At 37.6% G+C, this 26,758-nt stretch overlaps 1 protein-coding gene across 1 annotated transcript in view; it reads right to left on the bottom strand.

Annotated features, from left to right (window-relative positions):
• LOC126481380 (zinc finger protein 182-like) overlaps nucleotides 1-26,758 on the bottom strand; it is a 152,605-nt gene that overhangs the window by 7,689 nt on the left and 118,158 nt on the right. Inside the window, exon 5 of the mRNA XM_050105093.1 lies at nucleotides 7,315-7,436. Coding sequence (XP_049961050.1) covers nucleotides 7,315-7,436 — 122 coding nt within the window. The remainder of the gene's footprint in view (nucleotides 1-7,314; nucleotides 7,437-26,758) is intronic.

Below are 26,758 nucleotides of genomic sequence, written 5' to 3'. Positions count from 1 at the left end.
TGAAAGGCTACCACACCTTCCATGTCCCAGAACAGTATTAGCATAATCTTACCAGGTATGGTCGACCTTTAAATTTCTTAACTTCTGGTGACGACATGTTTAACCATGCTCACAGCCTTACTTCTCAGTTTGCGATGATGCACCCAAGCTTCATCTATAAGTTCTGATTTGTTGCAAAAATCTATCTCCCTTGTGATGTTAACAGGCCAAATGTTTACAAGAGATGTCCATCCTTTGTGCTTTACGCTGCACTGACAGATTTTTGGTACCCGTCTTGCACATACTTTCCAAAAATTTAGCCTGTCATATAAGTTGGAATACGCTGAACCATGACTGATATGTACAGCATTAACAATTTCGTCCAATGTGATTCATCTGTTTTCCATCACCATACGCCCAATGACTTCCAAATTGTTCTCAGTTGTTGCCGTTGATGGCCTGTCTGCTCTTTCCTTGACACATAGAGAAATTGTACCCTGTTTGAAGGGTTCTTTCTATTCATTCATGGATATGGCTTCATGATAAACAGCTGTCACCGTAGTGCACTTGACTTTGACAAATAATTTCTGCAGTTTTAACATCTTCTGCAAACAAAAAGCAAATTACTGTCCTCATTTCCTCCTTGGGCTTTTTTCAACAAATCATAGCTCATGTCATGTGCTCTTTCCAGCCAGGTGCACCAGATATTCAAAGCATAGGACATGTAATGTCATCAGCCAATAGCAACATCACTGTTAAGTAGTGCAAACACACAAGCAGGAAAAATAAATAGTTTAAATTAATACACAAGCACTATAGCTACAAGAAAAGCTAAGGTTTCACATATAATGTTGCGAAACTGCTCGAAAAATCATTTCACACTTTTTTTGAAGGAAATTATACTTTTTGCCATTGATACTGCATATGTCGTAATCAATGAAAGAACTACAATAAATATGAAAAACTAACCTTGACACTTGGGTTTTTTTGTGTGTGTCATCTTTTAAGATATATCAAACACAAATATGCAAATAAAATTTTATATAATGAAATTTTTCTTTGTTGTTGGTCCTCAGTGTTCTGTTTTGAATGAGAGTCTAATGCTCTGTGATTTAAAAAATTCATGGCACGTTCTCACACATTATATAATTCATCTCATATAAAAGGACTTTACTTTAAAGAAAACCTCATCGTAACAAGGCCCACAAGAAAGATGCATCAAAGGAAGTTTGTTGTTATGAAGAATTGCATAATCTTTGACACATGTTGCTGTTAAGAATGCCTATGTGTGCTTTGTTACTGTAAATGGTGCATTTTCTTTGAAGCTAAAGTTTTATTTTGGTGTTATTCTCTTGTGTATGTTTTATTGCCATGGTATCATTCTTGAGTAGTGGGCTAAAGTAAAATTCTTTGTCAAGTATCAGTTCTTACCAGTCAAAATTACAAAAATTTAACTGAAAACTAAAACAATGAAAAAATTCCCAGAATTCTAAAAAAATTCTCTGGTTTCCCCCGGATTTTCCAGTTGTCCCAGGGTATATACACCATGGACAACCTCTTAAACTTCTGTTTATTTGCTTGGCATTCTCCTTTTAGCTGTAGTGCTGACAGTCCTTAATCATACAAATTACATTTTGATACAGATTTACATGTGTTATTAGTACAATACTGTACAACACATGCCACTTAGCAAGTTCCAATTGTTTCAGTTGGATCTATTTAATCATGTTATTTGTTTTTTATTTAAATAGTAATTTCCAACATTCAAACCGGAATCATGTAATTGAACATAAAACCACCTGAAGATGGGCACAAGCACAAAACCGGTCATGCATTAAATAAAATGAACTAGTGTTGTGATTGGTAGCTGTTGTTATTCTACATACTTTAAAAGGAAGTGCCACAGAGTTCAACTGCCTCCACTATGGATAAAATTCAATTTGTGTCCTATGAGATTCTGTGGGAATTACACTCTTCCATGGTATTGTTGCAGTCCCTCGGATTAGATCCTGTCAGCTGACTGTTCCACACCAGTTAATAAGGTTACAAGGAAAGTCAAACAGCATTCACAATAAAGACATTTTGACTGTCACAATTTCATCAGCAAACTGTCAAAGTATTCATAATAAAGTTCCCAAATTTACTACCCTCCAGGAAAGTTCTCACACTAAAATTATGCTTGGGAGCAAGAGTTGGCTAAGAATTGGCTGAAACCCGAAGTGGGAAGCTCTGAGATATTTAGCGAGTCATGGAATACATACCGGTAAGACAGATTAGAGGCAGGGGGGCCCCACTGCAGTTGACAAAAATATTGTCTCTATAGAGGTCAAAGTGAAGTGTGACAGAGAAGTAATCTGGTTGCATATTACAGGTGTAGGTGAAATCAAGTTAGTAGTTGGATGTTTTTACTGGCCACGTGATTCTGTTGTGACAATTTTAGCGTCATTCAAAGAAAGTCTACAGTCAATGGGTGTAAATAGCCAGATATGCAATACCAGTTGGAGGCAACTTTAACCTGCCGAGTAGAGACTGGGATGTCTGTGGATTCATTATGAAGGGGTACAGAGGGACAGTTATGCAAAATATTTTTGAACACATTTTCTGAAAACTGTCTTGAGCAGCTAGCTCAGCAGCCTCCACACAATGGAAATATCTTAGACCTCGTAGCTACAAATAGGCTCGACCTTATTGACAATGTCTGTATAGAAACGGGGATTAATGATCGTGATGTCATTATAGCGACTATGATCATGAAAGTTAATAAATCAGTCAAGAAGGTTTGGAGAGTGTTTCAGCTAGCTAGGGCAGATAAGCAGTTATCAGCTTCTCACTCTTTTCACTTGGACAGTGAATTGGCATCACTTAGTTCCAGTAAGATGGATGTAGAGGAATTATGGGCAAAGTTTAAGTGGTCTGGAGAGTTATGTGCCTAGTAAGTGGATAAAGAAAGGAACAGACCCACGATGACTAAATAACAATATTTGGCAGTTACTGAGGAAGCACAGGCTGTTGTACTCTCAGTTCAAAAGGTATGCATCAATGATGACAAGTGAAGTGTAGTAGAGATTCATGCGTCTGTGAAAAGATCTATGAGCAAAGCATACAACAACTACCATCGTCACAGCTTATCCCAAGATCTGGCACAGAACACAAAAAAGTTCTGGTCTTACATAAAATCACTAAGCAGGTCTAAGGCTTCCATTCAGTCCCTTGTCAATCAGTCTGGTTTGGTAGTTGAGGATAGCAAAACAAAAACCCAAGTTTTAAATTTCACATTCAAGAAACTGTTCACATAGGAGAATCGTACAAACATACATCGTACAAACATACTGTCATTTGACCATCGGACAGACTCCAAATGGATGACATAGTAATAAGCATACCTGGCGTAGAGAAACAGCTGAAAGATTTGAAAGCAAATAAATCACCAGCTCCCAATGGAATCACAGTTCCATTTCACAAAGAGTACTCTATGGCATTGGCCCCTACCTTGCTTGAATTTATTGTGAATCTCTTGCTCAGCAGGAAGTCCCAAGCAATTGGAGAAAAGTGTGGGTGTGTACTCAGAAGACTAAAGTAAGATAAAAACATGCAACCAAGTGATTAATATTTTTATTTGCCAGATAGGAGTAACAGTGTCTCTCTCAAAAATGGGGTGTAGGGATGGTTAAGAGGTCGAGTGAACAGAATAGTGTACCTGAATATATGAAGTATGGTAGGAGATAGGGTAGATGCACACGAAAGGAAGACCTACATCTGTAGTGCAAAGTGAAATTGGCCTAAGAGTTGTTAAAGATTATCGAGTTTAAGTAAATAGGAAAGTATTAAAGACATGAAACACCAAATTGTATAGCTGAGATAATACATGTCACAAGAGAAACTGTTTTCAGTTTTAAACGTCTACAAAATGTAAATACTGATGAACAAAACCAAGAGATTGCCATAAATGTTTGTTATAGTCAAACAATGCTATGAACTTATATAAAGCACATTAATGTCAACCTCAATAGATTTGTGATTAAATTTCTATATGAGTCAAATATCATTACCAGATGTAGAATCAGTAATAAACACGTAACGAGGTTGTTACAAAAAGAATATTTATTACTCTACTTGTGTATATTTAAATATACACTGTCCATCCAAAAAAATTCAAAAATGATTTTACTTCTGGCGTATAAGCAATGTCGGCACAATAACTACAGTGACAGCTTGAACAAACAACAGTAAACAACAGATGTGCATACAATAAACAACAGATGTGAATTCAACCATCCAGTTGTGAGAAGACAATAGTGAAGGTACACCCGTAGTGCGTGCGTTGTGTATCACGAACTGTAATGGAGCAAAATCTCTAAATCAAGTTTTCGAACTTTGTTTCCAGAATGTTTTGAAGGAGAGAAAATTGTGTGCAAAGTTTGTCCTGTCTCAAGTTCCGAACAAACCCCATGGCATGTGAATGCCTGCTGCAACTTGATTGAAATGCAAGAAATGGACAATTCTTTTCTGGAAAAAAAAAAAAATCACTGATGACAAAATTTGGTTTTATCAATACAAACCAAACTCCAAACGACAAAGTACAGAAATTCACAGTAAGGGTCAACGCTTTGATGGCGTAACTTGACACCTAAGCCAACGCCTTGCATGAGCTGAACAATATTCCCAAGGAGGAATTTTCTGACAGTTTCACATGCTTGTTGGAACATTATGTGTGGTTTACTCAAGTGGCACGAGACTATGTAGAACACCTCAAGCATTAAAACTACTATCCTCACTTTTCTCTATTTTTTATTAATCTATTATTTTATTTTATTATTAATATATTATTTATTAATTGCTTAATTGGGGTGCCACACCACAGGGGTGAGCTGTATCCCTACATTTTCCCTCCAGAATGATACTTACAACACAAGTAATTTATATAATAAGAAAATAACAACATAAAATAATGTGTCTAATAAAATTGGACAGATACTGTGTGTCTGTTTTCCTTTCGTTGTGCATGTTGTAACTGTATTGAGGGACAATGTGCGTCTCCAGTATGGGACAGTAGTCGTGGCGACACAGCAAGAGGAAGTACCTGCTCGGACACAGCAATATGTATTTCATGGATCAGCATCCTGCCTTGCAGATGTGCAGACTTTCCAGGAACAGAAAATCATTTAAATATATGCTACATGAACTTTTGGAGATAGATGTACTCATCTTGTTTATGGAATCATTAAGATGTTAGCTCAGTATGGCTTGTTCTTTTATTTTAAGTGAATGAATACATACTGCATGTTCAGTGACAAGTACTATGAAAATGAAGTGAGATAACATTTTTTTGGATTCAAAGGAGATATTACCTCTTAGGTGGTGGAATCCAGAAAATCAGCATGGAAAGTACACAGTCAAACTATTGTTATACACAAGAATCACCTCATATTTTAAGAAACAAACACCTCACATAATATATAGGACAGCAGGATAAAGGATCAAGATTGGTTCCAAATAAACTGACTTGTACGAAAATCTTTGGCATCTGAAAAGAATGTCCTGTGCAAGAACCTTGTGGTTACGAAAAGAAATTCTACTGCTATCTCTACACATTAAGTTGATCCTAATGAAACAGTGTGAGAAAGCTCTATCCAACGAAGGACAAAGTTCCAAGCATCTCTCTGAGACATTTCCTCAACCACTATCAGAAAGAAAATCCAAAGAAGGTGTGACATTCAAAGAATTATTATCAATTACACATTTGAATATTGACAGTGAGTTGGAGGGAGACTTGGTTTTCAAGAACAGTGATTGGTGCTAAGTTCTTAGGCAACAAAAGTACCTTCATTATACACTCAGGTGACAAAAGTCACGGGACACCACCTAATATTGTGTCGGACCTCCTCCCACCCAGTGTAGTGCAGCAACTCGACACAGAGGCTGCCTCTATAGCCATCCACAATTTCTAAAGTGTTGCCGGTGCAGGATGTTATGAACCTCTCCATCATGTCCCACAAATGTCCAATGGGACTCATTTCAGACAATCAGGAGGGCCAAATCATTCACTCAAATTGTCCAGAATGTTCTTCAAACCAATTGTGGCCTGGTGACATGGTGCACTGTCAGCCATAAAAATTCCATCGTTGTTTGGGTTCATGAAGTTCATTAATGGCTTTATATGATCTCCAAGTAGCCAAAAATAACCACCTCCAGTCAATGATCGGTTTAGTTGTACCAGAGGACCTAACCCATTCCGTGTAAACACAGCCCACACTGTAATGGAGCTACCAGCAGCTTGCACAGAGCCTTGTTGACAACTTGGGTCCACAGCTTCATGGGGTCTGCGCCACACTTAAACCCTACCATAACATCTTATCAACTGAAACTGGGACTCATCTCATTGGGCACAGTTGTCTAGTGTCCATCCGATATGGTCACGAGCCCAGAAGAGGCGCTGCAGGCAATGTCTAGCTCCAACTATCATTCCATGTTCAAAGTCTGTCAATTCCAGTTGTGCAGCCATAATCAAATCGGCAACCTTTTCATATGAATCATCTGAGTTCAAATGACAGCTTTGCTATTGCACTGCCCTTTTACACCTTGTATCTGTGATGTGCATATCACTATCCCATGACTTTTGTCACCTCAGAGCAGGAAAGTTCAGGGAGTTGCACTGTTTGATGAGCTTCAAGATTCATTTTTTGAAGTCGCCTACATTTTTTCCCCCAACAATTTGGGTGATGTCAATAAGGGAACAGGTGAGAACTTTCATCAATTAATTCAAGTGGTGGAAAAACAGTATCAAAGCTCCTGGAATACAAACACGATTGGAGGATACTGTTGGGCACTACACCAAGATGTATACAGGGCAGTTTAATGGAGAAAAACGATATTAAAAGTTTTAAACTGAAGAAATAAAGAAAATACTGTAGAAGACAATGGACACACAATTCCTACCTAAGTTTCCATGTTTATACTTAAGTAAAGCCTTTGTTCGCATAGAAAAAGTGAACTATGTTTCATTCCAATGTGTGTTTCACCAACTTTCTAGTTTACAACACAATCACATAAAAAAGGGTTTATCATATATGGATATAATGTCCAAAACTCCCACGAGATTCAGCTATTACCTAATAAAAAAGAGTGTGTGTGTGTGTGTGTGTGTGTGTTTTCTATAACTGAAGTATTTGTCTGAACCATAACAAAATTCTCAGTCTTCTTTTTTAAAATCAAATATTATAATGCCTTCAACAACTGCAATACACATGTGAAGTCTCTTATGAATGGGCTGAATTGTCCTCATTAATAAAGGTATATCTACTACAATAATATACTTTTTCATTTCTGTGTACTTACTCATTTACAGATGCGGGAGACTGTTTCCCTGTAGTAGTTTTCTTTACAGTAAGAAATTCTGATAGATCCGGAGGAAGACCCACTTGATCTGATAAAAGGCTCTTAGATGGATTTTGCTGATTCTGAAAAAGAAATGACACTTTGTAATATTAATATTACTTTTGCATTAACAGGGCTTTTATACTATTGATTCTATCAGAACTTTGTCCCAAATTCAAATATTACCTTACCTATCAGTTAACATGCCATATTCTACAATTGAGGCCACAAAACAAAGCATTATGACATATTAAAAAGTGCACAACATCACAAATATTAAAAAAAAAAAAAATACAACATGGAAGTAAAAAGTGTCAGTAGATTAATATTATGTTCATCAAAAGTTAAAGTTTTGACAACACACACACACACACACACACACACACACACACACACACACACACACACACACACATATATATATACAAACAAATGGAATGGAGCTTTTATATATATAATACTTCTTGAAGTTAATATAAAAGAAGAGATATGAACAGTGGAGTAAGGACGTAAAACTTGAAAATGTCTCTCTGTGTCATGTTCCCCATCTTGTAGTTCCTTTAAGAACAAAGCTTGCATCAGATAGCTTGAAATTCAGTCTTTATATTAATGTCACAGTGAGTTTTCCTCGGAAGGCCTAAATACACATCGTGTAACTGATTTTCTAAAACCTAGTTAAGCATTAACAGTTTAAACAGTCATCATGAACAACAATGCAGAGGACACAAAATAAAATTACCGTTATTAAATTCTACTGAGAATAAAAAAGAATTTAAGTGATGTAAGGAGAAAATGTAAGAATGCAGCAAATTAAGTACATGAAATAGAATACACATATCTAATGAAAAAGTCTGGCAAACAGTGCAAAACGGCAATTCAGAAACAGTTGGAGGAGAAATAAGGGGCTGTAGAAGCATGCAGGACAATGGAAGGATATATGTGGCCTATAGGAAAATTGTAGAGATGTTTCAGGAAAAGAGAAGCAGGTGTATGAATATTACGAACTGAGATGGCAAGCAAAGAATGGACATCTGAGAGGTCGAAGAGCCACACAAGGCAAACGGTATTGAAGACAATATTACACAAAGGGAAGAGAAATTGAAGATGAGATGGGAGCTACGATATTGCGAAAAGAATGTGACAGAGTACTGAAAGACACAAGCTGAAAGAAGAACTTTGGATTAAATAACATTTTTCATAATTATTAATATCCTTGAGAGAAAATCAATGACAAAACTATTCCACTTGGTATGCAATATGTATGAGATGGGCAAAATATCCTCAGATTTCATGAAACATGTAATAATTCCAAAAAATGCAATTACTGACAGATGAGAACATTACTGTGTTCAGTAACATTACTGCATTCAGTACCTCATAAGTCTTGATTGTAAATTACTGGTACAGATTACTTACATACCACTGGTGAATCAATATATAAATAAAATGAACTATACTTTCAGCACATACACGTTCTCACTCTACGCACCACTTCTTTTCGAGGTTTCAATGGCATGTCTTTTTCAACAGAACTTTGAATGCGAAGTTTTTATTTTCATTTTGTCCGCTGTTACCTGTGGCATGCACTCTTTTAATATACAGCATACTTCATTTAAAGCTGTATCACATTTGTTCCTGTCTTGATAATCTTTACTTCTGATGTCAAAAAGACACAGTTTGAGTTTATATTGTTCAATGAAAACTGTCAACTGTTCTTTGCACCAAGCTGCCATATTCTACATTCATTCTTCTCAAAATCAATTTGTCACCATGCCACATGAGGTGTTAAATTCACAGCTGACTTCTGCATGGAGCATTGAAACACATAACAGAAAACAGTATTTATAACAGCTTTCACACACTCTCTCTCTTTCTCTTGTAAAAGTACACACATCCACACACACACCCGGCCTCCAGGAGTGTACATTTGGGTGTTCATGTGGTTGTTTGCACAAATGTATATTCTTTTAATAGAAAAAAAGAAAGAGCTACAAAGCTAATGTAGTTTTCTGTTACATGCCTCTATGCTCTACACATCAGCCTACTATGGATGAGTGGTTGCCTCTACCTTATTTTATGCACTGTTCCACCCAGGAGTTTCCATCATTGTTATAACTTATGTATGTTATAACTTATGTATGTTATAACTTATGTATTGCTCAATGAAAGTAAAAACAAAACAGATATTACCACTGGGAAAGAATGGAATGTCAAGGATTCTTTAACACTCTTTTATAAACTGAAAGGGTCAGTGGAAGAAAAGGTAACTCACAAGAGAACATTTCGCCTTACTGCAAGTTACACATTTGGTTAAATTTAAAAACAAAAATATAAATACAATAAAACAAAATATTGTATACAGTAGATAGCATTTTCTAGCAGCACATACGGAACTACATGTTACCAGCATGTGAACCATTCAAAAACACAGGAGATAACATGCTCAGACTAATCCTCACTACAGTAAGGTTGGTTGGTTAGTTATTTGCATGTTCAGTGGATCATAATAGCAATCTCTCACTATGATGTGAATCAGTTTTATAATTACAGCACATCTTCTTGGTGGATAAGCACTTTCTTTTACTGACCCCTTCAATGGAGAACTGTATTTAAGTAGCTGACTTTGTAATCATCCAGTGTCCAAGAGTTACATCTGAAGGAAACATTCAAAAGTAATATATTTACACAGCGGATAATGCAAATTATATCTGCATTTCTTAAGCTAGACTACACTTACTGCCTGCAAATTAACACTGTGTAAGTGAACAGCACACTGAATCTTATTTTCCTGTTAAATTATCGAATTGTTAACACTATTTATGCTTGTTAATCACTTGGAGATTTTCAATATAATTCAGTTATCACAACAATTTCTGTAAATTTAGGCCCAGGATACACAGACGATTCTCTCCTACTTGAAACACAGTTGTGATTCAGAATATTTTCCTCTGCCAGAGATCAGAACTTGTTAAATGAACATAAAAGCAATGCATCATCTACCACTCCTGTGACATTGCAATTGAAATACACAGATGCCCAGATGGTATCATAAACATCCAGCTATACGCTAATGCTGACTGACTCTTCTCAATTCTCCTTCTCTCTACCTAAGGTGAAGTGTTTCTTGTGACCACTTTTCTTTGGCTACGACCTTTATCTACATATAAGGTTTGCAAGACTGTTCTTGTCTAACATTAGCCCAGGAATTAAATCATTTGCAGACAACAAAATTACAGAACCTGGATTATGTCTAGTATGGCTGAGTTCAAAAGATTACAAAAAAAAAAAGCATAGAATTCTTGTTTAGAGCTAGTGGAAAGAATTCTTTTTAAAATCTACTTAAATTTCAATTGAGAGATGTATTACAGGCTCTCTGTAGACAATCCCGTCTTTACACAGAACAGAGATGTTAACAAGTAATTATGTGAGAAGTGGGTAAGCATTTAATCATAGGCTTCACTCACAAAATGACTGAACGGACGAGAACAACTGAATTAGGTCTGTAATTGTAAGTTTTCCACTCTACTCACCATTCTGCAACCTATTTTGACTGTTTGGAAGGTGCATCATGAGTCATTGTCAGTCTGTGGATTTAAAGGAGCAGGTGGGGCTTGTTAAATCATCACAACATATCTGTATTTTTCTATGTATCTTGTCAAATATGGAATAATTTCTGGTTTCCAATGATTTAATGTCTTTTTTTAGTCGATTTGTTGTGTCTCTGAAACAGGTATTCCTTTTTAAGTGCGTAGGGCTTGCACGACAACCTCTCATGCATACACATCCGATTCTAAGAAACTTCAAGCATTCTATACAAGTTTTGATAGTCAATAATTTTTAAGCTGTTTTCATTTGCTTAAAACTAGTTTCAGTCAATTCAATATTAATCTGCTCAACAGTTTTGTTTCAAGTGAAATAATGCCTCATACAATGTCTTTTATTTTTAGCGTCTGTGTTCTGGGCATACTGAATGTTTTTCAACAAAAGAACTCACAATTTTACAGTATTGTTTGAAGTGAAGCTCTCTCTCTTTTTTTTTTTTTTTACATGCACTAAATGTAATGAGCAAAGCCCTCTTAAGTTACACTCACTTTTTATGTACAACAGCTTGGAGACATAAACTTGATGGATATGTTGCTTTGTTACCAATGCATTATTTTTCATAAAATACTTCTTATTATAGAACTGAACCTTCACAGTGCAGTAGAAAGTGCACTGTTTGAAACATCCTGTGAAAAACCTGTGTGCCACACTAGGATTTGAACAAATACATGGCTTTTCACAGGAAACATTATTATTTTAAAACAACAAACCAGCCATTAAAGGTTGTGTGGTGGCTCTGCTCTCACAGCTTCAATTCTCCCAGTACCTACATTCCAAACTACATAGAAATTCTCCTATGTCCCTTGTTGGACTAGCTCTCAAGTAAGAAAGAATATTGTGGAGAAATGATTTAACCACAACCTCAAGAGTTGTTTCCAGGATCAATCTTTCACTCCACAGTGGAGTGTGTGCTATTTTCAAAGTTCCTGGTAAATTAAAACTTAAACCAGAACCTTGCCTTTTTTTTTTTTTTTGGTAATGTTTTAACTGGCTGAGCTATCCAGGAACAATTTACGACAAAAGTTATACTCCTCAAGCCCTCAAAACTGCAGTAACGCATTGAGGCCATGACTATACGAGGTGTTGGAAATCATTCTGGAGAGACACTGATCCATGTATCTTACAATGTTACCCACAATGATTTGGTTCTCATGTTACCAGTGCTGGGTTCATCAAGCATACATGGGCATCAATAGCTCCTGTATGTACAAGTGACTTGTGATTAGGTGATCTGGGCTGAGGGAGGAAGGGTGGGGGAGGCAAGCCATGGTTATGAAATCACTGGGGCATTCATCAAGCCACCTGCACGCAACCAAGGAGTGGTGACATGTTGCACTGTCCTGTGAAATTTGGCATCTCCATCACGGTACTCTAATACCAGAAAAGAATAATAATGGTTGCAAGAATTCTCGAATGACATGCACCTGTCATTGTTCCCTACAGCCGGGCAATAGGTCCTAACTACAACCATGTGAGCACAGCCCAAACCTCAAATTGGCCACTGCCTGTCTGAGCACAAATTTCTTGCCATGTAGGGTCAACTGGTCCATGGGGAAAATACCAGTCTTATAATCCATAAGCTTCATATAACTGAAATTTGCATTCACTGGACCATACTATATGCCCGTACCAGTCTTTTAACAGACTCCTCAGATATTGTGTCTGAATTCTCACCATACACCACTGCAACTTTTGGATGTCATATATGGCACATCTTCAAATGAGACAATCTTTTACATGACTTTTGACCATTCAGTTTTTATTTATGTATATATTTAAATCAGTAAGTGGCAGTGAGAGTGAGAGGAGAAAGTACTAACTGCACCAACTTAAGGAAAGAAAGTAGACAAGGCTGTTGCCTGTCTCCTTACATTTTCAGTTTGCACTTAAGAGAATATAAATGAGCACTAAACACTATGTGACAACAGGGTAAAAAGTAGAGGATAAAGATAATGCTGAACGCAGAAACGTTAGAACATGTAGCAAGATTTAAATATATAGAAACCAGAACAGAAAGCTACTGGAATCAAAGCTCAGAAATTAAAACAAGAATTTACATCTACATCTACGTGATTACTCTGCTATTCAGAATTAAGTGCCTGGCAGAGGGTTCAATGAACCACCTTCAAGTTGTCTCTCTACTATTCCACTATTTAATGGTGTGCGGGAAAAAAAGAGCACTTAAATTTTTCTGTGCGAGCCCTGATTTCTCATATTTTATCATGATGATCATTTTTCCCTACATAGGTGGGTGCCAACAGAATGTTTTCGCAATTGGAGGAGAAAACTGGTGATGGAAATTTCATGAGAAGATCCAGCGCAACAAAAAATGACTTTATTTTAACGAGTGCCACTCCATTTCACGTATCATGTTTGTGGCACTATCTCTCCTATTTTGCGATAATACAAAATGAGCCGCCCTTCTCTGAACTTTTTTGATGTCATCCGTCAGTCCCACCTGATGCGGATCCCACGCCCTACTCCAGAATAGGGTAGACAAGTGTAGTGTAAGCAGTCTCTAGTAGATCTGTTGCATCTTGCAAGTGTTCTGCCAATGAATTGCAGTCTTTGGTTTGCTCTACCCACAACATTATCTATGTGATCGTTTCAATTTAGGTTATTTGTAATTGTAATCCCTAAGTACTTAGTTGAATTTACAGTCTTCAGATTTGTGTGACTTTTCGCGTAATCAAAATTTAGCAGATTTCTTTTAGTACTCATGTGGATAACTTCACACTTTTCTTTATTCAGGATCAACTGCCACTTTTTGCACAATACAGATATCTTATCTAAATCATTTTGCAATTTGTTTTGGTTATATGATGATTTAACAAGATGGCAAATGACAGCATAATCTACAAATAATCTAAGAGGGCTAATCAGATTGTCTCCTACGTCATTAATATAGATCAAGAACAATAGAGGGCCTATAATACTTCCTTGGGGAACGCTGGAAATTACTTCTGTTTTACTCAATGACTTTCCATCTATTAATATGAAATGTGGCGTTTCTGACAGGAAATCATGAATCCAATCACACAACTGAAGTGACCACAGGCACTCAGTTTGGTTAGAAGACGCTTGCAGAAACGATGTTGAAAGCCTTCTGGAAATTTAAAAATATGGAATCAATTTGACATCCTCTGTCGATCGCACTTATTACTTCATGAATATAAAGAGCTAGTTGTGTTTCGCAATAACAATATTTTCTGAATCCATGCTCACTGTGTGTCAATAAATCGTTTTCTTCGAGGTACTTCATAATGTTCGAATACAGCATACATTACAAAACCCTACTGCAAATTTACGTTAGTGATATGGGTCTGTAATTCAGCAGATTACTCCCACTTCCCTTTTCGGGTATTAGTGATACTTGAGTAATTTTCCAGACTTTAGGTACAGATCTTTCTGTAAGCGAGCACTTGTATACAATTGCTAAATATGGAGCTATTGTATCAGCATACTCTGAAAGGAACCTGACTGGTATACAATTTGGACCAGAGGCTTTGCCTTTATTAAGTGATTTAAGCTGCTTTGCTACAACGTGGATATCTACTTCTATGTTTCTCATCTTGGCAGTTGTTCTTGTTTGGATTCAGGATTATTTACTTAGTCTTCTTTGGTGAAGGAGTTTTGGAAAACCATGTTTAATAACTCTGCTTTAGTGGCACTGTCATCAGTGACTTTACCGTTGTTATCGCGCAGTGAAGGTATTGATTGCATCTTGCCACTGGTGTGCTTTACATATGAACAGAATCTCTTTGGGTTTTCTGCCAAATTCCGAGACACAGTTTCATTGTGGAAATTATTAGCAGCATCTCACATTGAAGCACATGCTATATTTCAAACTTCTGCAATACTTTGCCAATCTTGGAGATTTTGCGTTCTTTTAAATTTGGCATGCTTTTTTTGTTGCTTCTGCAATACCAATGTCAAAAAGGAATTTTCTACAAAAAGAAGAGTCTTCTGCAGTAAATAAAAATAATATGGACAAAGTTTTAAAGAAAAGACTGATACACGTTTTATGTGGAGTGTCCTTCTGTATGGTGCCCAAACATGGGAAATGAGGAAGATACTTGTGCAGAGGCTGGAGGCATTTGAGATGAGGATATAGCAGAAAATAGAAAAAATAAATTGGATGCACTGGGTGAAAAATTAGAATCTGAGAAGAGTGGAAGAGTAGAGACAATTACTGACTGTAATACAAACAAGGAAAAAAATTGACAGGTCACATATTTTAAAAGAAGATGAGGCTTATGAAAACAGGCTTAGAAGCAGAGTTGGTTCAAGGCACAAGCTGCCATTTAGGGTGCCAAGCTGGGAGGAGTGCCACAGGCATCACAAGTATAAGATTTCTATACAGGACATATCACAATTCAGGTGCCAAGCTTAAATGGGTACCATGGGAACCCAAGAGCAAGGTTTGTATACAATGGTTCTAAGTGCCATCGATGTTCTCAGGAAACTTCTGCTTTATCTCAATTGTTGTGGGTATAGTTCACACCCACACAAAGGATGCATTCTCTTCTGCTCCACTTTTTTTCTTTCCTCATCTGCAACTGACATGGGGTAAAGTGTACGGGGGGAGAGGGGGCCACCAACTGATAGGTCGCTTGTGTGCCAAAATGTTTTCAAACTGACCCAGCTTAGAATGGTACATGGAAAGGAAGACAAGATGAAGGAGGACAAGGAGATCTGTGGAAAGGAAGAACAGACGAAGATAGAGGAGGAGACTTCAGATCCTGGATAATATAGTGGATAGTTATTCTTGTATCAGAAACATGTGTATCATATACACTTATGACTATGTTATTTTGCCCACCTACTGTGCAGGAGGCTGCACACAATCAGCACTGGAACATATGGTGACCAGTCTGGTCTTCTCCAGTCACACTGAATGCCACGTTCGTCAAAACAGTATGTACACTCCCACTTTGCCAAATTAACCTTTGATCTGCAAACTCTAGATCTTAGTCTACTCAGGGACTTTCAAGTCATCCAGGAGATAGAGTTTCTGAAACTCTCTTTCCAGCCAGGGGGAAGGTAGGTCATGGCCCTCCACAGCTGCAACCTAACTTCAGCAGTGGTACTAAGTGCCATCGATACTCTAAGGAAACTCCTCCTTGATTTCAACTGTTGCAGGTGCAATTCGTGCCCAGGCAGATGATGTTTCTCTCCTGCTCCATTTTCTTTCTTTCCTCATTTGCAGCTAATTCTCTTCAAACAGGAGGCAGTGCTATTCCTATGAGAGGGTAAAGCCATTCGACTGCAGTGGATTTCAAGCAACCTGTTACAACTAAGAGCTATGTCCTCCTGTTTGGAATGTGCGGAATTATATCAAACAGGACATGCATACTCTACTGAAGAATAGCACAGTGCTATTGCAGAGATTGATAGAGTTTTGCATTGACTACCCCACTGTGATTGAGCCAGTTTCCATAGATGACAGTCCCTGGAGGAAACTTTTGATGGTAACAAACATACATAAGTCTACATAATTCATCAAGGCATATTACATAAGAATATGAGTAGATGATGTACACCCTCTATTACCATTGTCCAGTGTCTTTGTGAGAAATAACCCGTGATTAGGTCCAAGCACCCTTGATCATTACCATCTCAAATAAAACACTGAAATATATTCAAAATGAAATGTAAAGTATTGAATCCTTATATGTGACTCCCCAGTTTATTTTTAATTAATCTTGTTGATTCTTTCTTCAAATGCATGATAAATATTAACACACACTCCATTGGTTAATTGCTCATTGTCAGGAATACTAGCATATTTTCTTTAAAGCCATCAAATATGGGATACTATTCAAAGAGCTGTTCAATGTAATGATCATTTAGGTCCGAACTATATAACTTTATTACTTTTTGTATTAGAGGGGAGGCCCAAAATAAGGTGTAATTCTTTTTCTGTGGGTGGAGGGGTGATACTGGCAGATTATTGGTACCTCTACTAAACACTTGTTTCAGTTTGTTAAGCAAACATAACATGCGGAAATGTCAATTTGGCAAAGTGTTTGTTTTCATAACCACTGTCACATATATGCACTGGTTTTTAATCATGAGCACATCAAAACAAGTTTTTGTCAAAAGTCATTACAGCTGTTGAACTGTCTGTTTTTGTAAGCACTGTTACATATATGAAAAGTGATTTTGTAAATGCAAAGGAAACAAAACAAGTTTTTGTCAAAAATTATTACTGATGTGAAGGGATTATATTATGAGTATGGTAAAGAAACCGAGCAACAACCATGCAGGCCAGTCAAAAGTTGCTTCATCACCACAACTGAAGAATGCAAAATACATTGGTTGAAAACAATGTGAAGACAGTATAAAAATGCCAAGGAAAGTCTAGGTGGAAAGTAAATAATTTAGGAGTAAAGGAGACCACTCACCAAACACCACACACATTGAATCCTCAAAAAGCAAACAAAAAAGAATGAAGACTTGCTTGCTTCCTTTTGGAAAAACCCTGTAACTAGCTATAGAAAACACACACACATTTACATTCATTTATGTGTGACTATCGGCAACTCAATTGTTCAGCTATTTGGAGCTAAATTGTTTAAGAATATAGTACTGATTTGTTTCTTCTATCTTACGGTGATGATTGGTTGGTTGTTTGTGGGAAGAGACCAAACAGCGAGGTCATCGGTCTCATCGGATTAGGGAAGGATGGGGAAGGAAGTCGGCCGTGCCCTTTCAAAGGAACCATCCCAGCATTTGCATGGAGCGATTTAGGGAAATCACGGAAAACCTAAATCAGGATGGCCGGACACGGGATTGAACCGTCGTCCTCCCGAATTACGGTGATGAATTTGTTCCCCAAGCTATCACAGGAAACTAGCATTCTACCTTCAAGTGATAGAACAAGAATGTGGGACTTGTGGTGCTTTTCAGTAAGAATGGTTTGCATAGGTGGTGTCAGAGTATTGGCTCATCCATCATAATAGTAGTCAGGTAACTTAGGGATGATTGTCTGGCAGTTTACATGCAAAATAAAATAACAATGATTTTCACCCAACTTATTCATTAGATCTGTCCCACTCTAATTTTTCTTATTCTGAAACTAAAAGGATTCAACAGAGAAGTGTTTTCAGAATCAAAGCAATGTGTAGTAGAGATGTTTAGCAGCAGAACTTGTCATTAATGCCTTTCCACCCACAGAAACTGAATTCTAGTTATTTTAAGGCCCCTCCTTGTAAGCAGGGTGTCCCAAAACTTTATTCAGATTGTTCAAGCTTGAGTGCCTATCTGCAAACAGAGGTGCAGGGGTGGGCACATAGGTGATGTGCGGGCAGTCAGGTACCAGTGCTGTTGTGTAAGTGGCTGTATTGTCATGGCCAGATGCCCACGGGCTTGGGTGACCAAGTGGTTAGTGTACACACGGAACACGTGCAACAACGCTACCTGACGGGTAGCCTATTCTGGCTGCACCTGCCAACATGCGAACTGATGGGTGCTCCCCACACCTGTGCCCTACAGGGCAGCACAGTAACAGCCTACTCTATGTGGTGGAAAATCCTATATTGTGGATTATGAGATAAAGACCTAATAGTTGAAAACAAATGTTTAATACAACACAAGCTCTTAAATGAAGATATGTTTGTGAGCTGTTTATGTTTCATAACAAACGAGCACCTGCCACCACATCAGTGTTGTTGATCCTGCCTTAAAAAGTACGACAAAGTCATCAGTTTTGTATCTACAGAAGCGTATATTACTGTTTACAGAACATGATCGATTGTTGCATTATTGCCACAGAAAATTGCAAACATCCATTTAATGTATACTGTAGCAGGATGAACAGCCAAGAAAGGCAAAGAAATGTTCCGACAAATATTTTGCAACTGGAAGAAATGTATCACAAGGGATACAAATTTCTTACAAGAAAGTGAGTGGTTCAAGCAAAAACAGTTGGCCAAGAGTATTGAGAAAGAATTGCTCACACAGCAGAATTTGAGAAGATGATGTTCATGTGGGAGCAGCCATCAATTTGCATGTGAAATGTACACTTTGAAGAATACAGGTGTGAAGAGTACTGGGAGAGCAGCAATCACGTCTTATCATAAACAAAGCAATCACACTTCTATCATAAACAAAGCAATCGCCAATCACATCTTACCATAAACAAAGCAATCACACTTCTATCATAAACAAAGTTAATTTCTAAATTGCCACAAAGGAACAAATATTCAACATGTTACAAAAGACAAATAAAGGCAGATATTCGGTCAGTTGTATAATATTGGATTTAAACTGTCAGAGCCAGATATTTTGCAAGACTTGTAGTATGCTTGCCACACTGAGTAGTGAGGATGAGAAGAAAGAGGCCCTTTACATAAGAGGGCTGCTCTTGAGATGAGCTAAAACTCTGACGACGAAGTTTCACAAAATTGACAGCTGAAGCTGACTAAAACGCACAGAATTTCTACTGACCTGCATTAACTGCTACCAACACCAAAATTTTCCTGTTGGCCTGCTTTTTGTTTGAGCAAGATGTAGATGTTGTAACTTTTCTCAATATTATTGAAATAGCCTCCCCCAAATGTTCAGCATCCCTAGTATACTACTCTCTGATGTAAGACAGGAAAACTCACATGTTTGCACAACTTTTTCACTTACTTTTTGATGAAGACAGATTTAATTAACAATAGTTAGGGCAAGTAAACAATTTGCCAGGGCTTATTAACAATTTTTTATCCATATGGCACATTACACAGCTAAAATAAAGTTTAGCAACTTGCACTAAAAGTACGATTTAACCAAATATATAACATGCAATAACTCAAAACTGTGTTCTTGTGGGTTAACATTTTCTTGGCTGATCCCTTTAGCTCTTACCTTTGTTTGTTACAACAAGTTCCTCATTTGTTCTGGTAATAGATACATCACCACCTTACAGTATAAGTTAACTCATAATTAGAATCGTACTGATGCAGATATTCTTATCATATAAAATAATCTCTTCCTTAGTACTTTCATATTTTAGAGTCATTTTACTGATTTCAGTAGATTTTCCTAATCATAAAGTCCTCAACTGGCTATTGCTCCTAACTTTTTCTTTAATTCCACTCAACTGAACACCTGAAAGTACATGATTAAGCCTTCTTTTTATTATACTATACCTCTTTGGACTAAAATCATCACCTACATCATTATAGATGAAACTTCCTGGCAGATTAAAACTGTGTGCCGGATCGAGACTCAAACTCTGGACAATTTGCCTTTTGAAGGCAAGTACAACAACTGAGCTACCGAATCACGAATTATGACCCGTCTGCACAGCTTTACTTCCACCTGTACCTCATCTCCGACCTTCCAAACTTCACAGAAGCTCTCCTGCAAAGAGAGCTTCTGAGAAGTTTGGAACAAAGCTCAGATAGCTCAGTTTAGAGCACTTGTCCCCAAAACGCAAATGTCCTGAGTTTGAGTCTCGGTCAGGTACACAGTTTTAACCTGCCAGGAAGTTTCATATCAGTGCACACTTCGCTGCAGAGTCAAAATTTCATTCTGGAAATCATTATAGATGTGCCTTTCATATGTCATCCTCTGAAATGAGATTGACACTGCCAATTGTCCTTCTTGTCTATCTCCTGGTCTTATCCCATATCTTCACAGGGTTGGCATGTTAACCTGGGTTTGGTAATGTTTGTGGTCAAGGGTGGTCAGCTGCCCTTCCAGTCACCACACCTTCCCCAAATGATGGAATTCGTGTATCCCATCTATCTGCGTCTGGTATTATCTCATTTGGAAGTGTGAGAAATTTTTTTACAAATATTTGTAAATTATGTAACTGAGGCGAGATGTAAGTACCAGCTGGTATTCACCTAGTCAGATGCAGGAAACTGCTTAAAACCCACACCCAGGCTGGCTGACACAGTGTCCCTAGTCGTTAATCTGGGGCTGGCTCCGAAGTGGCATTCTAACACACATAGCTGTTCAGGAGGGTGCCACAGTCCTTTGACTTTTATCCTAAATTAATAACTCACTGCATAATTTCAGTGTTGGCCTTGTGTGAGCCCTACTGACACTTAACTTGCTCTTTAGTGTCTTCCAGAGTAAAAATGAGCAATAACCACATCATTAGTACAATATACTGCAGCCCCACTGCTGGTAAAACATTTATCATAATTGACTTCTGAGAAGAGGTGTCGGCAAACTATCAACTAATCTTTTAACCCTTTCAGACCCTCTGAATACAATTATGTACGGTAACTTTTAGTGTATTTCAGCTAAAACAGAAGAATTTTTTCCCAGTGAAAACCTGTGGTACACATTTGTGAATGTTCATCATGTGCAAGTATTGCCAATTGTTGTGCACTACTATGAGAATACCAGCAAGTCAACTGAGCATGCGCAGCAGTTCATGACCGCCAGAATACACGGATGTGGTTGGTTCGCTATTTTCCACTATGCGACTGAATGTTGTTATTGTGCATGGTAATTACTGAATGATCATTTTACTGTTTGTTACAACAGAAAATATTTCGCTACTACTTATTTTAGTCCACAACGTGAAGCCAAGTGCACAAAATATGTTTTTCACAAGCATATATTTTAGTATAAATCTTGCATCTAAACTCACTAAAAAGCACCTAAAAGCATTACCACATAAAGAAAAAATTTCCTTTCTGCAGGAAAAATTTAGGTCTGAAAAGGTTCAAGATTTGAGACAAGTATTGTAAACTGTTAAGTTTGGTAAAAGCACCCTCTCTCTTTTTTACTACTGAGCTCTTGGAATTAACAGTTGCTACAATTAGTATTCAACTGCTAAGCATGCTATAAACTTTAACAGCAGTGACCTGGGTTCCTGACATGTCATCTGGGTACTTGGCTCTCATCATGCAGCTGGGTCCTTATGTACAGCAGCTTTTTCCTCGAAAAGTTATCTATTTTTGTTCCCATCTTCTTCCCAAGTTACTACTATTATAATAATTATTATTTACATCTGCTGATATAGCTGAACTCTGAATTATACTTTAAATCTATACCTATAATCTGTAAGCCACTTTTCAGGGTGTGGCAGAGGGTATTTTGTAAACCCCTGTGACATTCTACCTTTCCCGTTCCAGTCACGAATGGTCTGAGGAAGAACGATTGTTGGTAAACCTCCTTGTGAGCTCAAATTACTCAAACTTTACATTCTTTTCGTGAGAGATACATAAGAGGAAGCAATATATTTGTTGACTCCTCTAGCATTTTATGTTCTCAGAATTTCAACAATAAACCACACCACGGCGCAAAACATCTCTCTTGTATCGTCTGCCACTGGAGATGGTTGAGGATATATGTGATGCATTTATGCTCACTTAATGAACTTGTAATGAAACATGCTTCACTTTTCCTTATCAACCTTATGTTGTTCTGATCCCGAACCAATGAGAAATATTCAAGTATCATTCAGATGAGGGCACTGTAAGTTGCCCATCCCGTTGCTGGATTACACTTGCTGAGGATTCCTCCAATGAAGCTCAGTCTGGCATCCACTTCACCAGCTTTTGTAGTTTTACCTGGATATTCCGCTTGAAACTGCTCATTAATATTCTTACATACACCGGGTCTATTTGCCTGTTTATGCGTAATATGTTACATTTGCTTTTGTCCAGGGTCAATTGCCAATCCCTGCATCGAGTGTTGATCCTCTGAAGTCAAGGCAGCATAAGAAGATCCCTGATAGCTAACACCGCTGTTACCAGGTTTCAACTGCGAAGCTCGAATGGCTGCAGGCGAAACAAAACTCAGGTGTTGTCAGAGACATGTTTACAAATTCGTGTTATGTGATTTTTTGAGGTATGCCTGTGAAATGGCCCAGTGCAGCCCACTGCAACTGTCAGGGATCTTCTTATGCTGTCTCAAATATTGGTCATTTATACGTACTATAAAAAGCAATATAATATCCATAACATTCCACTGGGGTACATATGATGTTACTTTTGGGTCTGACCAAGTGTGTGGGTGTGTTTGAGAGAGAGAGAGAGAGAGAGAGAGAGAGAGAGAGAGAGAGAGAGAGAGAGAGAGAGAGATTTCAAAATTTCCTCTTTTTTTTCTCCATGTGGGGTATTTTATCTAATTTATATTCTATTTTACCTAATTTATATTCATACATCATCTGATCAAAAGTATCCACACACCTATTAAAGGACAATAATTCGGGGTGTGTCGACCCTTCTCGATTATGATGGCTTGAAGCCTGCTTGGGACATTTTCAATGGCATGTCCATATGTCTGTGGATGAATGGTTACCCATTCTTTCTCAAGAGCCAAAACTAGAGAATGTATTGATGTTAGACATTGACGTCTGGAGCAAAGTTGATCTAATTTGTCTCAAAGGGGTTTCATCAGGTTCAGGTCAAGACTCTGGGCAGAGAAATCCACTGCAGGAATGTTACTGTCCGCAAACCATTGTTTCACAAATGCTGCTTTATGACAGGGTGCACCATCATACAGATACAAACAATCACTGACTCTGGCCTCCTCAACAATACATAGTATACAGTGCTGTAAGATGTATTGTACCTTTTGGCATTTAGTATTTTTTTAGGGTGTGGTTACAGTGGCACTGATATCAGGGCATTCTGCCAAAGACTGACATCAGCCGAAGACAGCTGATCTTCTCAAATCTGTAGGTGCACGATCTCTGTGCAACCATTCTGAATGCCCCTGGAACCTGTCAACATTCCCATACGCAAAACATGGGCTGTGAGAAACTTGTAGTTTAGTACAAAAAAGGAGTTTGCAGCATCCTGAGGATGAGAAAGATAACAACAGGGACCTCAAAATCTACATTCTGAAATTACTATTTTGTTGGAAACGACAATTTTTGAACAACTTAAAAATTTAATAAAAATTTATTGAAAGTTATCTTATAATACACTACGAATGATCTCTGGCTGTCTAGCTTGAAACCTACACTTAATGTAGAATGTCATCTCCAACAAATGGAAAAATGTATCAGAAATATTAGGCCTATATTATGACATCAATAAATAAAATGTCATCAACTCTGATGGTTTAAGTTTCTGTAGTGGTTCTTTTTTGGGTTATAGTAGGTAGCCATTAGCTGTCTTGGATTATTACTACTGTTTATGCCATTATGGTGGTGATTCTGTTACACGAGGTGGTTTAGAAATGTGTTGTTTGTGCTTTCACTTTTCAGTCTTTAGGGTTCAGAGTACCTTATTCTAAAATTTATGTTTATCTTTCACACATTTACTAAATAAGTCACTGGAAATTAATTGACATAATATGTGTGTTTTGCTGAATTTCAAGTTACGCAGAATCTTGCATTTCAATGTCTCCATGAATCATCTCAAGTACGAAGTAAAGCACACTATATGTTGGCCTGTCTTGGGTTCTTTGTCCAACGTTTTTTGATGCCTTTTCTGGAGTTTCGCCAGCACGCCACATAAGGTCTGCCTGGACTTGGTTAAGCTGTGGTTATTCCTCTTCATTTTCGCTTTACAACATCTCAAACCATAAATCTGGGCAGCTTTAGAAGTGTCCCTGACAGATTTGTTACTAAGCTGGTTTCCAATGACTAGTCCACATTCAAAGTCGCTAAGATCTCTACATCTACATCTACATCCACATTTATACTCCGCAAGCCACCCAATGGTGTGTGGCAGAGGGCACTTTACGTGCCAATGTCATTACCTCCCTTTCCTGTTCCAGTCGCGTATGGTTCGCGGGAAGAACGACTGCCGGAAAGCCTCCGTGCATGCTCGAATCTCTCTAATTTTACATTCATGATCTCCTCGGGAGGTATAAGTATGGGGAAGCAATATATTCGATACCTCATCCAGAAACGCACCCTTTCGAAACCTGGACAGCAAGCTACACCGTGATGCAGAGCACCTCTCTTGCAGTCTGCCACTTGAGTTTGCTAAACATCTCCGTAACGCTATCACGCTTACCAAATAACCCTGTGACGAAACACGCCACTTTTCTTTGGATCTTCTCTATCTCCTCTGTCAACCCAACCTGGTACGGATCCCATACTGATGAACAATACTCAAGTATAGGTCAAACAAGTGTTTTGTAAGCCACCTCCTTTGTTGATGGACTACATTTTCAAGGATTCTCCCAATGAACCTCAACCTGGCACCCGCCTTACCAACAATCGTTCCACTTCAAATCGTTCCTTACACATACTCCCAGATATCTTACAGAAGTAACTGCTACCAGTGTTTGTTCCACTATCATATAATCATACAATAAAGGATCCTTCTTTCTATGTATTCGCAATACATTACATTTGTCTATGTTAAGGGTCAGTTGCCACTCCCTGCACCAAGTGCCTAACTGCTGCAGATCTTCCTGCATTTCGTTGCAATTTTCTAATGCTACAACTTCTTTGTATACTACAGCATCATCCGCGAAAAGCCGCATGGAACGTCCGACACTATCTACTAGGTCTGTCTGATCAAAAGTATCCAGACGTCCCAACGTAATGCGGAATTGACCACAAGATGTCACAACAGAACCAGCTCCTGACAGAACCAACCTGCTGTTCTGTTCCTCTACTGACAACACAGTACTCTTCTCCTCTCCTCCTTTTATCCTGGAGGGTCTGCCTCTCGTGACATCTTGTAGTCAATTACGCATTAAATTGGGCATCTGGATACTTTTGATCAGACAGTGTATATCTGCAAGCTTTTACAGTACTTATCATTTCTTTCAATGATATACATTATACTGCAGTTCTAACAAAGCAACAAACCTCTCCTTACTTATAAATATCTCCTAGGCAAGCATCTCTATGTTTCCCTATTCTGTGAAGTAGAAAGATATTATTGAAGAGAGATACCAAGCAATATCTTGATAATACTTATAGCTACCTTAAAGCGGAGTGACTTTGAGCATTTTCAATTCATTTTTGTAAATTAAACAGAAACTCCTGAAGATATTGACATGAAACTTTTTGGGAAGTTGCAAGAGATGTTGCTGAATATGACAAAGCAGGTAATAGATTTTTATCACCCATGCCTAGTTCATTTTTTTTTAAATTTTTCACTGTTCAATTTCACCCCATGGGTCGGGTTCACTTTGAACATGGAAACATTTTCCTATTCTGTGGGAGTCATGTCAATTACTGTTAAATGACACCCCTATCACATGAAACAGCATGATATTTTGTATATAAATATAGTTTTGAAAGTGACTTATTTAGAAAAAAATTGAGTATTTTTTTATGAGTTTTCTTTAATCACCTGAAACTGTTCATATGATTATGGCTTAATTTTGCTAAAAATGGAAATGGGTGCTGAACTAGTTATTAAATAAGAAAAATATTTGAAAACAGATATTTTCAAAACAGTCTGTATTACTTTAATAAAAGAAATGAAAAAAAAAGTTATCACATTTTAAAGAATTACATCTGTAAACACTCTACACGAAAGGTAGTCGCCACGAAAGTGTGTCCACTCTAGCAGATGTCATAGACATCAAATTTAAACTCAAAATGAAGGAAACTTCACTAAAACATGTTTTCCATGGAGCTGATGTCTCAAAGAATACGGAAGGTGCTGTTCAAAGTCATCCCTTGAAAGACAAGCCTTCATATTTTATTTTTTTATGTCACCAAAGAATAAATTTAACATTTTACGCTTTCTGTAAGTGTTCATTCAAGTATTAACCTTGCCAATAAAAACTCGTTTCAAATTCTAAACTCAAAAATGCTTCTAATAATAGGCAAATGTTTTTGTGGTTGCGAAGGAACTTACAGTTCCAGAAAATTATTTTATTTTCTGGCATTGTTAAACAATGTTATTTCATATTGACTGTCATA

Source organism: Schistocerca serialis, chromosome 5 (assembly GCF_023864345.2).
Source record: "Schistocerca serialis cubense isolate TAMUIC-IGC-003099 chromosome 5, iqSchSeri2.2, whole genome shotgun sequence".
NCBI classification, from domain to species: Eukaryota; Metazoa; Arthropoda; class Insecta; order Orthoptera; family Acrididae; genus Schistocerca; species Schistocerca serialis.
Note: the sequence above shows the minus strand (reverse complement) of the source record. Positions and strands in the feature narration are given on the sequence as shown.